The sequence below is a fragment of the Rhizophagus irregularis genome, chromosome 6 (assembly GCF_026210795.1).
Source record: "Rhizophagus irregularis chromosome 6, complete sequence".
Lineage (NCBI taxonomy): Eukaryota > Fungi > Glomeromycota > Glomeromycetes > Glomerales > Glomeraceae > Rhizophagus > Rhizophagus irregularis.
Window position 1 is genome coordinate 269969 of NC_089434.1, and position 14404 is coordinate 284372.

General features: G+C 24.7%; 1 protein-coding gene across 1 annotated transcript; it reads right to left on the reverse strand.

Moving 5' to 3' along the window:
• Window positions 1–5226: 5226 nt before the first annotated feature.
• On the reverse strand, window positions 5227–8745 carry OCT59_025856 (uncharacterized protein; the record flags this gene model as incomplete). The annotated part of the gene is made up of 4 exons (XM_066142771.1): window positions 5227–5520; window positions 5600–7843; window positions 7915–7981; window positions 8060–8745. The coding sequence occupies 4 exons, from the start codon at window positions 8743–8745 to the stop codon at window positions 5419–5421; spliced, it is 3099 nt and encodes a 1032-aa protein (XP_065992350.1). The 3' UTR covers window positions 5227–5418.
• Between the last annotated feature and the right edge of the window lie 5659 nt (window positions 8746–14404).

Sequence of the window (14404 nt, forward strand, 5' to 3'; positions counted from 1 at the left end):
ACATTTGTAAATTTTGGGTTTAATACACGAAAATTTAAGGCAATCATTGCATATTTGTATCATAATTAAAAGTTGAAAAAAAATATAAAAAAAAATTGTATTATTTTCATCACACATTTACAATAAATATATTTGTTACACAACCACTTTCACGACTAGTTAATTTATATAGTTTTTATTAAAGAACTGGTAGAATAATTTTATCAAAAACCGAGAACATAGTATAAATTATCTGAATGAGCTAATTATTTATTATAATAAAAAAAAACTTTTATTAATAAATGTTATAATATAAGACTATATTAAAGGTTAAAAATTTTATATAAAAAAAAAGTTCTGAAATTACGAAAATGAATAAAATATTATTTACAGTATATTATTATATATATATAATATCTACTTTTTAGTAATACATCCAATTATAATACTAAAATAACTACTAAAATATTTATTTAGCTTAGTTTAACTATTTAATTAATTTATCAAAATATTCAAATTATAAAATAATTAAATTTTTGGATGCTATCCAAAATCCTAAAATTCAAAATCCTGACAGATTCAAAATCCTAATAGATATAAAATCATAACAGATCAAAATCCTGATGTATCAAAATTCTAATAATATATTTTTGTTATATATATTAGATTTAAAGTAATTAGATGTATAAATATAAATTAGAAAATGGAAAAACAGCATATATATAGCAGAGTAGTTCAGAAATTTTAGCAAGAATTTTCATTAGTTTTTAGTTAGTCTTCAGTTGATTAGAATTAAATTAGTATTATAAAGTAACTGTTGGGCAGTATTAAAATTTAATATAAGTTAATTTTTCAGTATTTTGTACTTATTAGAATTTTGAATCTATTGGGATTTTAGATTTTAGGATTTTAAATTTCAGGATTTTGAGTTTTGGAATTTTGTACTATATCCAAGATTTTGATATTTTAATATAACAGATAATATATATAAATTAAAAGTTTTGAATGGAAATTATAAATATATATTAAAATAAATAAATAAAACAATGTAATTAGTTTTAATAGGATTTTGAATATTATTTTTACAATCTATAATTGATTTACATTAAAATTAATATTTTTATTTTTTTATTATCTTAAAATTTAGTAATAAACTTTTTTGTTTTATAGAATTATTAATAATTATTATTTAAAAAAAAAATTAGCTAAATTGAATTATAGAATGATAAAATAATTGCAAAAACTAGTTTTTAAATTTTTAAATTTGGTTAAATTTGCTTTGTTTTTATTAATAAAGTTAAATTATAATTTATTTTATATATATTTAAATATTAGATAAAATTTAAATAATAAAATATAAGTAAAAGAAAAATACTATTAAAAAATTAATTTTTTTTATAATTTTTATTTTTTTCTTATAAGTATATTTATATTAGTTTAAATTATAATAAACTTATTAAAAAAACTTTCTTTTTAATTACACTATATATATATTATATTTTTCCAAAAAAGGGAATTTTAAATAAAAGTTTAAGAAAATATTTAATTTTAAAAGTTTTTTTTTATTAGTATTTTAAAAGATATTTAATATTAAAAAAATATATTAATATTTTTATAATTGCACTATTTTTTTTTTGATTCCAAAGGATATAATTATATAGAAAATCAACTATATTATAATTTTAAAATATATAAATATTAAAATTTTTAATATATTGCAAATATTTTTTTTTAGTTTAATTTAAATACTTTATTGAAATATAATTAATTTTATATAAATACATAAAAAATTAAAAATACAATTATACACAAATTTTAAAAAGTTAAAATAATATATTAATAAGTTTTAAGTTTTGTAAAAAATATTTATAATTAAAAAATAAAAACTATTATAAATTTAAAATAAAAAAGATAAATATAAATTTGCAAATTGCAATTTTATTAAATGATATTATGTAAAAGGAATATGTTTTTTTTCGCACTTGTGATATGTCATATCTCACTTTTTTGGTAATTTTTATATATTAATTATATCGATCATTTTTATCACATGACTTTATTAAGATTTTCCATTTTTTAAAAAATCCTGGCATGAAACTTTATGCACTTATTATATACTATAAGAAACCTTGCTTATACTATGCATATTTTTAACTATTTTACAAGTTTTCTTAATATATCAAAAAGGATTTAGAATGTTATTTTTGACTTTTATATGTAACATATTATAGAGGTGTGACATAATGCAAATGTGATAAAAACAAAACCCTATGTAAAAAATAGAAAAAATTTATACAATTAATTATTTTTTTATAATATATATTAAGATTAATATCTCAACTGTTTTTCAAATAGTTGTATAATTATAGCTATATAAAAAACATAAAATTGCAATTGTAAATTGCAGATTATGATTAGTAAGATCTAGTTGTTATCATATTTTTAATATATATATAAATATATAAATATATATAATTTTTACTTTATTCTAAATAATTAGATATTTTACTATTAAATTATATTAAAATAATTAAAAAAAATATAAATTAGTATTAGAAAAAATAAATAAAGTAAACTGAAATAATATATTTAATATTATTAGGGCACTGTCAGATATTACCTAATATTACTTTAATATAAAAGCTTACCCCCCTCCTCTAGGTAAGATATGTTATATATATAATTCCTTATATAGTATTGTATATAACCTAAGATCTTTAGTTACCCCCTCCTCCTAAAATATTAGGTAATATCTGACAGCACCCTTATTATAATTGGTTATTAAATGTAAATAAATAGGTTTTGAAAAATACTTAAATAAGTAAGAATATAAGATTTAAATAATAATACTTAAAATAAATCTAAAGATTTTTTTTTTTAAAATAATACTAGTATGTTGTTAACCGATTCTGTATGTTGAATAGATTAACTATGATTTGCAGTTAGGGAGATTAAGTACGTTTAACTATGACTGAAATCCAATCAAACAAGACACGCTTAAAATAGGGAGTTCGTTTATAGTGTAAAAAGTTATACTTTATTATAGAACTTTATAATTACAAGAATAAGAACTAATAGGAACTAAAGGTAAACTAATTCGAACTGAAGGAACTAAACTTATAACGAAGGAAAATACCAACGTTATTTATATAAAAGTTACTACATATAAAGATATAATAAATATAATAGATATAATAAATATAAGAAATATAACTAATATAATAAATATAACTAATATAATAAATATAATAAATAAATTAAATATAACTAGGAAAACGGAAACCGTTGAGGGTCCGTCGCTTAATACGTTTACATACATATATAAATGGTTACACAAAATGTGTTGCTAAAAATAAAGCGTTACAAAAAATGTGATACAAACATAAAAGGAAATAAGCAGGGGCTAAATTATAGTGACGTAGGTGGAAGGAAGGAAAAATACATGGGTTAAACCGGTACTGCAAATTTATCTAGTTCCGTACAATAAATAGTCCTTCGCTACGCTCCGGACAATAAATAAAATAATTATATCGATTATATTAAATATAATTAATATAATAAATATAATAAAAATAATAGGCTAAGTAGGCTGCAGCTAGATCGGCTTGGCACAGTTGGGCACAGTAGATCCTAATTTTCCACATGATCTTCTGGCGCAGTAAGTTGTAACTCTACACGTGACTAGGGGTAACAATGTAATTTATTTATTTTTTTAAAAAAAGTAATTAGTATTATTATAATTTAGCTTTGAAAAAATGTTTAAAGCTTATAATAATTTTTTTTTAGTTAGATTTTATTAATATTTTTTTAATTACAATACATTTATAGATTTATTAGTACAGGAAATTAGCCAAAAATTATATTAAATAAATATAAATTAAGCTATACTAATATTATTAATTTATGAACTATTTGTTATTTATATTAAAACTTATTTTGATATAGTAATTCTTGCAGTTAAAGGATTTGGCTAGGTTTTACCTTTATGTATTTTCTGGGATTCTAATAAAATATTAACTTTTGTATTTTTTATAGTTTGTATATTCAATTTTCTATTGATTTTACTTTAATATAATTGAAATTTAAAAATTTTTAGTTAGAAAAAATTAGATTATAATAAAAGAGCAGATTTACTGGTTTAATAATATTAAAATAGCAATTAAATATTTTTTTAATTAGATGCAAAATAGGTTAAAATAAAAATATACTTTACTTTATAGATTTGAATTCAAATATTCTTATTTTTGGCTAATAATATTTTTTATTATAATTACTTCAACTAATCAGTAAATGATGTTATATGAAATATTACTTAGAGATATAACAGGATATTTTACAAAATATGTAAGATAATTATCTAATTCATCATCTATTTTGGAATCAAATATCTATTTTATTGTTTAGTAAATTATTAAAGAAAGGGTTTTTTCATGATTAGCAGATTACAAAATATAAATAAATTGGAAGATGGTATACTTTATTCTTCTTAAATGTTTAGAAGTTTGTAAGAAACCAAGATCTGATATGGAAAGTTAATATATCAACTATATCAACATGTAAAGATATGGTTGCATGATAAGATGTTTGTATGTTACAGATCTTTTTATTATATTATGTTGATTGACCTAACTAGAATGAAAAAGCCAATATAACTGGATGAGTGGAGTTGGTATGCTTCAATTCATTAACAAATTTGACCTGATCTGGAGAATTCCTTTGGGACTTTATAAATGAATCCAAAAAAGTAAGGAAGCTATCATAAAATGGGAAGATGCACATGTATGGCCTGCGTTAGCTTTTTTAAAAAATGAAATCTAATTTCAGATGGTATATAAGAAATGCTGAATTATTTCAATAAATTACTTGGGTAGTTTAATGAGATTATAAGCAACTTCTTCATGACACCATCAATAAGACATCATACTTGCCTCCTTGTATTTGTTGAGTGTCCAATAAATATTCTGATCATTGGACACTTATGTGGCATGTATTACCTAATTTTTTCCAATGCATTTATGGAAATTGTGGAAATTGCCTTATGTAAATATATCTAGATCGATCCACTTATCGAAAGTCGAAACTAACTAATAATATAATTTGATTTCCGAGTTTATGAAAACGTCATATATCTCACCAAAGAAATCTTACACAATGACATTTAATGCCGCCTAAGTGCTATCACGTGATATAAACCAATAATTTTTAAGAAAAAAAAAATTTCATTTTATAAACTTTCTAAATTGAAAGAGAGAAGACATGCATGATTTACTATTTATTCCATAATTTTTCATATGAATTAAATAAATAATAATATTATTATGTGATAATTTTGACAAATATTGTTCTATTATGCTTTGTTTATAACTAAGTCCCAATTAATTACAATCTAAATAAAATTTTATAATATTTAAGAATAGGTTTTTAGTTACTGAATTATATCTATAAATTATTTTGAATTTTGAAAACATCCCAAGCATCATTTAGTGCAGAAAATATACCATTTGCTAACAATCTTTGTTCTATTGTGGTTGCTGAATTTAACTAGAAGAAATAAATTCATGTTAGTACAGTCTTTATAGAAAATCAAATCAAGAAAGAATAATAATATGAGAATATTAACCTTGTCTGGATGCACTTTAGCAATAGCTTTTATATATCTAATTTTAACTTGTGAAGATGTTACTAATTCATGTAACCCTATTGTCTTCCATCCAATTCCGTCCCATAAAACAACATCAAGACTACTTATTAAAGCTCTAAGATTTGTCTCTTTGCCTCCTTTCCATTGCATTATCTTTTGATCAACGTGATCTTTCAACCTAAACCTTTCTGCATCTTCAAGTTCTTGCTGTCGAGCTTGATCACGTAATCTAACGACGGCTGGATTATTTGGATCAACATAAGTCGAAGACGTTGACGTGGACGATGTAGGATCAATAAATCCAAATGCGTTTAGAGGCACTCCAAATGTACTCTGAGATGTTGATTGTGTGGGCACCGAAGTATCGAACATGAACTCATTAAAGTCGTATTGATTTGATGACTGATTCGATGATATTAGAGGAGAATCATTTTCATCCTTAATTTCTGATTTACTGTCTGTCGCCATTTTTATAGCTTTTTGGCACCGTCTTAATCCGTCACTTACACTTTTGCCAATACCTGGATCAGCGTTAATCAACTTTTGATAATCATCTTTTGCGCTATCATATTTCTCCATGGTTTCATAAGCAGAGGCTCGTCGAAGTAATGCTTTAGTATATTGATCCTTTAAATTAATTGCTACTCCAGGTGGCGGGGGTAACGTATAATCATCAATTAACTGAAGTATTAGAGTACAGTCTTCCACACATCCACGATGATCACCATTCTTCAATTTAGTAGCTGCTCGATTATTATATAAAATAGCACGTAATAAATGCTTAGTTGGAAGAGAATCTACAGCCAAAGAATAAAATTTTTCTGCTTCACCAAATTGACCAAGTTTAAACAATTCATTTCCTTTTGCTTTATGAGCCTCAGATTTATTTAGTTGTTCAGGCGAAACATGAACCACAAGTCTTGGAGGTTTTGAAGGTGTTACACGGGTTGGAGAAGAGTTGCGAACAGGTTTTTGAGAAGGCGGACGTCGACGAGCAGGTGAGATATAAGCTGAATCCGATGAATTCACATCTGGCTTTGTAGACCGTGAAGGTACAGCTGGCTTCGGTGGTTTTTTTGATTCGTTCTGATGCAAAGAACGGTAATGATCTTCATTACTTTCTTTAAGCTTAGAATTTATTGAAACAAATGTATTTCGTCCTGACAATATGTCATTATCACTATCTTTAAGTTTTGATGAGACCGGTATAAATTTATTTCGACCAGGATTTGGTAGCTCATCATCACTACTGTCCTTTGTTTTTGAAGAAACGGAAACGAATCGATTCCTCCCAGGTATCTGATGATGATAATCATCATCATCGCTGCTGCTATCATCATAACTATCCTGAAATTTTTCTTCAACCTTAACATTTGGAAAATCATTATACCCGGATTGAAAATCATTATTTTGCATCCATCTAGGTCTTCTGCTACTATCCTCCTCAGAATCTGGTTGTTGTAAATCTTCCAGCGCCTTATTCACCACTTCTTTTGATTGCTTATAAAAAGCACTTGCTTTTTTGAAAGCATGTATTCCAAATTCACTTGCAGTAGAGATAAGTTTTTCTTTTTGCTGTAAAAAATTAGATGATACTGACGACGAAGAACGATCACTACTTTCTCCATCAGAAACACTTATACCATAAACGTTTCGCCTCGGTACATTGAGAGTATGATTTTTTGACGAAAAACGTCCTTTCTCAATATAGCCATGTTCATTATCATCGTCTTCTCGATGAGGATAATCAGCAGTGTTTGATCTTCGACGTCCAAAGTCACTTTTTTGTTGTTTAGAAGTTTGATTCATAGACATATTATTCACAACTTCACGTTGTTGAAAGAGGATTTCAATAGCAGATGAAACATCATCGTCGTTATCTGTAACAGCCAACGCAGCTTCCGCCTCATCCGCTGAGAAACCCATATCGACAATTTGTGCAATAAGATGATCCTTCAATTCGTTTCTTGATGTTGAACTGTTATTAGAATTCCTTTCACTATGCGGTGAAGCATCTCTTTTTTCCGAAACTGGTTTTTCCAGTTCACCCAAAGGATTTTCATCATCCTCAGCATTAAGGATATCACTTTTTGCCGAAATTGGTTTTGCCAGTTCACCCAAAGGATTTTCATCATCCTCAACAGGAATTGATGATGAAGAATTATTTTGTTTTTCAAAAATTCCAAAATCCATTAAATTATTATTTGCTGCTGCTGAAGAAATCTAAGATTTTAAATAGAAATTAGTAACTTGCAAATAAAAATATTAATAATCCAAAAAATCATCGTTTGCACCTTATTGTTATTTGTATTGTTGGATAAAAAGTTCAAATCCCACTGGGTTTCCTCAGATGAAGGCTTCCTAATTAATTTGTAATGATAATTTGAGTTAATTATATCATGGATATCAATAAATAAGGGAAAGGTAAATATTACATACATCTGACTACTTGAATTTCTGGATATCGATTCAGAAGTTCCGTACTGATTTGCTCCCAACAAAATATCATCAAATATATCTCCGGTTGGTTGCCGAATTCCATTATTCCCTGATGAATTTGAACTTTTACCTTCTAAAGAATCCCAAAAATGTGATTGGTCATAATGTTCTCTTAATTTTTCATTCTCTTCTTGTAATTTACGTTGTTGTTCTTGTTCTTGTAATTTACGTTGTTCATCCAAAGATAAATTTGTCGGTTTCTTATTAAAAAGTAAAAAAGTATCATCCAATGAATCTGTACTATTATTGTTGGAAAATGATGTTAAGCTTGGTGAAATATGTGGTGATCTATTGTTCGGAGAATTTGAAGAATAAATTTTCGTTCCACTTGTAGATGATGATGAAAAATTTTGATTATTAACAGAAGTATTTGAATCAGAATTATTAATTTTATTTAATCTTTTAAATACAGGTGAATTAGCATTTATAGCTTGAGAAATAAAAATATTTTGATCAGATGAATTAACTGTTGTAGTTTGTTTGATTGGTGGTGTAGGAAATGTTGTCGAATTTTTTGATGAAAGTTCTGTTGTACCTCTCATTGCATTTAATGGAGTATTGTTATTTTTTTGATTCGAAGATCTATTGGATCCAGAACCCCAAATTAGTTCATTCAAATCATCCATAACTTAAAATGTAATATATAAATATATTTTTTTTTATTCGAATAATTCGATTATTAAAGTTCTAAAGAGAATAAATATTTGTAATTTTGGATTTTACTTTCTAATAAACTGTTATTAAGGTATGAAATTAAGTTATAATAATTCAATGTTAACTCAGATTAATATTTGTTATAGCCATAGAAATGTTAAAACTATATATATATAAAAAAAGAAAATGTAAAAAATTAATTGAGAAACATAAAAAAGCAATGAATAAAGCTTTATGTCGTGGCTAAGTCGTACAGAGTTAAAGCCACGTTTTTTGAATTCTAATTGGATATTTTTGATTAATCGTTTTATAAAATAGTAGAAAAATACGGGAAATTAACTACTCCAGTTACTCCGCTATTGTGCGTATCACGTGAAATGTTGTAATTGCATAGCCAGATTCTAAGCCTCAATTGAATTCAAGAATGGCCCAGAACGCTTACGCCTATCAACACGTGCTCTATTGAAATATACAGTCATTATACTAATATCAAATATACAGCTTACTTAATATATATATTTTTTTACTATTTTTTATAATATATAAAGTTAAGAAAAAATTTATCCAATAGCAAAACTTATGTTTCAGTTATTTACTAAAGTAATTTAGAATAAATTATAAACTATGCAAATTAGTATAGTTTGCAAGGATCCCACTTACTTATAAAATAGGTCACCCCTAGGCCTAAGGTAAAAATCATATATAAAATTCTTTGAAGATCCTACTATAAAAGGAAATTTTATATTATATTGTTATGATTTTTTTCCTTTTTAGCTAATTAACAAATAGAATTTAAGAAAAAAGTAAAGTAAAAATCATCAGTAAAGGGTCAATTTTCTATAGTGACTTTTATTATAAGTAAGTGGATCCTAGTTTGCATTATTTTAAATTATTTATAATTTGCAAGTATATAATAGTAATAAATTAATTTATTTTAATAAGTTTTAATATTAAAATATCAGTATAAATAATATTAAACCTTTACATAACGATATGTCAGGACCTATATAAAATTTTTAAAAAATATCATTATATTAAAGTTATTCTGATATTTATATATCCTTATATATAGTAGGAAAATAAAATTTTATTGGTATATCAAGTTTTTAATAATATATCGATATATCAAATATCAGTATATTAAGGTTAGACTGTACTTTTTCTATTAAAATAATTAATATTTTTATTATTAAATTATAATTAATAATTAAATAAGATATTTAAAATAATTGAATTTGTATAATTTTAAAATTTATTAAATAATTTTAGTAATTTTATTTCAAAATTAATATATATTTCTTATATATTTTATTATATTTTTATTATATTAAATATATGTTACTTTTTAAATCTTTTTAAAAGAAAATTGTATTCTGTTTTTTAAAATGGCAGTAATTTATTTTAGTATTTTATAAAATTATTAAATAAATGTTTAATTAATTTAATAGTTTATAAAATCTTTTATAATTTAGGAATTTTTATATTCTATAGATCTATAGTAATGGTAGTATTTTCAAACAATATTTGAATTATACTTTCCAGTAAAATAAAAGACATTGTTAAAATATTAGTAAAATCAATTATATCAGTTATAATTATTATTAATAAAACATATGAATTACAGTCAAAAAATTAATTCTGCTAGTAAGTATAATTTAAATATAGATATCACTATAATATTTAATAGTATAGATAGTATATATATTATTGCCAATAATATTAGAATATATTATAAATATTTTTTTTTATAATCTAAAGAATTTGAATATATCATCTAATTATTAAATTCCTTCATAAAAAGCATTTTTAGTTTATTCAATGAATTCATTCATGTTTAGTTAGCATAAGTTTTTATAGTATTTTCGATAAATAAAAAATTTAGGTTATAATTCTAATACTTCATTTTATTAGTTATATTAGCATGTATTTTTGTTAATTATTATAAGTTGCTTCAAAATTCAAGTGGATAACCAACTCTATTTCCAAATGTGATCTCAAAAATGAAAATTTCAGTAGGTAAATCTATTTAAAAACAGAAGAGAATGCTTTTCCTTCAAATTATTAAGAACTATAAGTACTTCTTTTTATAAAAAAAAATTTGCTTAAGAGTTTTCTAATAGCTTAAGAAATATGAGAATCTTGGTTGCCTTATTTTTAATTCAAAAAAATTCAAAAACCTGAGTTTCACAAATTAAAGAATAAAGAATAACCTTGAATTATTAAATTATTCATCTCAATTAAGAAGACCATTATATATTGTTAATGTCTTAACTGTTTGTCTTACTTTATAGTTCTCTAAGTAAAATATACAGTATAAAAATGTATGATAACTGTTCGAAATTATTATTTTCAAATAGTCAACAGGACATAATTTGCACTTGTTTTTATTTAACAGATAACAGTTTGAATTTCGGTGATATTTAAATTTGATTGGATAGCTGAATAATCACGTGATCACAAAAATTTTTTGAAAACTGGTCAAAATTGGCATTGTGGATCGGATAGTCAACGAGAGGATAGCAGGAAGACTTCTTATAGAAAACGTATATGGCTTAGATGACCTAATAGAAAGAAATGTTCATGACATATCTAGGTTGTACAGGTGACCAAAATTACGAGCATTTCCTTTTACTTTTTTTGTATAGTACAATTTGACTGTCACGTGATCGAGAAAAAAAGTGGAACGAAGGACATATAAAAATCCAATAATTCCCTAGTTTTTATTTGTGTAAAAATTTTTTAACGCTTAAAATTATGCAATATGTCGCACTGATCAAATGTGATATTTCTTACTTTTCCATAATGTAGACCTTAGCACACGCGGGTTTATTTTCTTCACCTATATTATACGGCGCAGCCGTGAAATCACCCACTTTAAAATTGCCTTTGACTTTATTGAATTTCAATAAAACGATTAAGTGGACCTACCGGCTACCGATAAATATAATAAAGCTAAAGCTAATGATTAATTTACCATGATCGTTACACCCAATAGTAAGCGTAACCAGAGGTATAATACCCTATAAAAAATTTTTATCCGAATATTTCCATTATTTCTCCGTGTCTTCCGTAAAAATTCCGTGAAAATGATACATTCACGGATATCTGTGTTAGCGAGATGAAAATTTCCATGATTTAAGGTTATTAATTCCATGAAAATGATACATTCACTGAAAAAACATGAAAAGATAAAACACGGATCAGATTTTTTACAGGGATACTTAATTTTTTGACATAAAAGTCGTTTATTAAATTATATTGAGAAATTTCATTTGAACTAATAACTTGGATTTTCCGAGAGCTTATTTTCAAGAAAAAATTTTTCATTTAATTATTAATAGAATAATGTACGATTTATCACAATTAATTTTTCCCTATTGAACAATAGTAAATTTTTACTACTAAAAGTGTAATAAAGAGGAAAGAAAGAAAAATAAAGACCTACCGCCATCATACTCTAGGATTAGTTACAAATTTAAAATAAGGTCGGAATAAATCAAGATCATTTTTATCTTATCGCGTTGCTAATCTATTACCCCACGTAATATATATATAGGTCATAGGAAATTTTGAAAATTTTATAATAGCGCTACGCAAGAGTTTTTACTAAGATAAATAAGCAAATTCAACATATGACCTCAAATTTTGCCAAAAAATAAGCAAACTAATCATATGACCGATATTATTTATATTTAACTATATGTACAGATCACTTCTAATATATTTATTTATTTATCGTATTATCTTAAATTTAAGAAGCTTTTTTTTAATTTCTATAACTACTACTGTATTATGTATATATTTAAAACCTCCTCATTTTTTCAATAATATCATCCCGACCATAATATCTTTTTTCATCCCCTAATATGTTACCATAGAGATCGGCCAAAATTATCCTAAAAATAAGCAAACAAAAAATATGACAAAAAAAAATATGCCGAAAATATGCAAACTAAATATATAAGTATAATGAAAATTTTTATTGATTCTAAGCAAATCCTTCTTCTAACTATACCTAAATTCACACATGGCTAAGCAAACGTTCCTATGACCTATATATATATTACGCGGGGTCCTATTCTATCTACCATCTTTGTATTGTGGATTATTAGGCCGTTCCAATTTAATCTTTAGTTTAACGTCCTCCCCCCCCTCTATTTTTGAAAAATTCAAGGGTGATTTAAACATATATGTTTGATATGTTTAAATATGCTTAAAACACCCCTTCCTTTACTAAAATTTAATAGTACCGAGAATTTCCGATTTTACCAAAAATTTCCGAAATTTTTAATGTTTAATTTTCATGTTTGTTTAAATTATCCCCTCCCCCCCCCCCTCAAAATTTTTGGCCGGAAAGGACGTTAAACTAATTATTAATTTGGAACGGCCTTATGTGTAATAACCTCTTTTCTATCTTTTTTATTATTACTTGTGCAATTCCTTTCTCATGAGCATCTTTAATTCCATATATTATTATGCTTTCGTCACGAATATATATGATTTATCATTTATGAATTATGACAATTTTATCATTTATGACAATGTATTCATCAGTAATTATAACAAATTATATCGAATTATAATACTGAATTTTTACTTCATCTTGAATATATATATAATAAATTAAACTTTATTTTAGTATTGTAGATGTTTTAGTAAATTTTTATCCACGTTACTTTAATATTTATTATTCTGTTACTTTCAGGATTTCCGATCATCGAATCATTTGCAACACCTTAATCTTGGATGTTAATTTGTTAGACATGATAGAATTGAAATAAAGATTATTTTTTTTTTTTTGATTTTATCTCAAGTGGAAGTATCCTAGTGAATTAGAACTGAAATATGTATGAGAAATTTTACACAAAAGATATTATCCGTAATCTGTAAAGAAAGAAACTAGGACCTAGATATCTTCAACATTTTAAATAACAGCAATAATATTTAGGAAATTAACTCATCCCAGAAACTGGACACAGAACTTGTGCATACTTCTGCTTTGATAAATTCTGATTTTTGAAAGAAAATTTCTTCAGTATCAATCGTTCCATTATTATATAAATTCGAAGAGTAGCAAACACTTGAATTAAACTTGTTATTTTTTTGAAACACTTTAAAGTCTTTAATATTCCAAGATACAGTAAATGTGGTAAAAACTTACAATAGTTTTACAACTTTTTGAAATAGCACATAGTGACGATGATTGGTTAAAGAAATCAATGGTTAGATAAATAGTTTTTTTGCTTTTCTTGATAAAATGAATGTTGGAAATTGATAAAAGAGTATCAAAGTATCAAACGCAGATGACTTATATGTTTTTAAAGGAATTGCCGTATATGATATCAAAAATTGATTGATGGTGTTGAAAGATTGATCGCTTATTCAAATCAAGCATATTTTATTACCTTTTTATGAGCAATAATAAAATTGAAATATTCCTGGTTTTTTAACTTCGCCATCAAATGTTATAGGCAGAAATCCCACTTTAGGGAAAATATTGCCTTTAAGTCCTAATGATGCGGACGAATTTTACACAATGTTCGAAATGCTTGTTGGTGTTCTGAATTTCGTGTGTTTGTGGAGAAAATAATGATGCTTCCGAATTGGTTTGTAGTATGAGGAGAATACTTT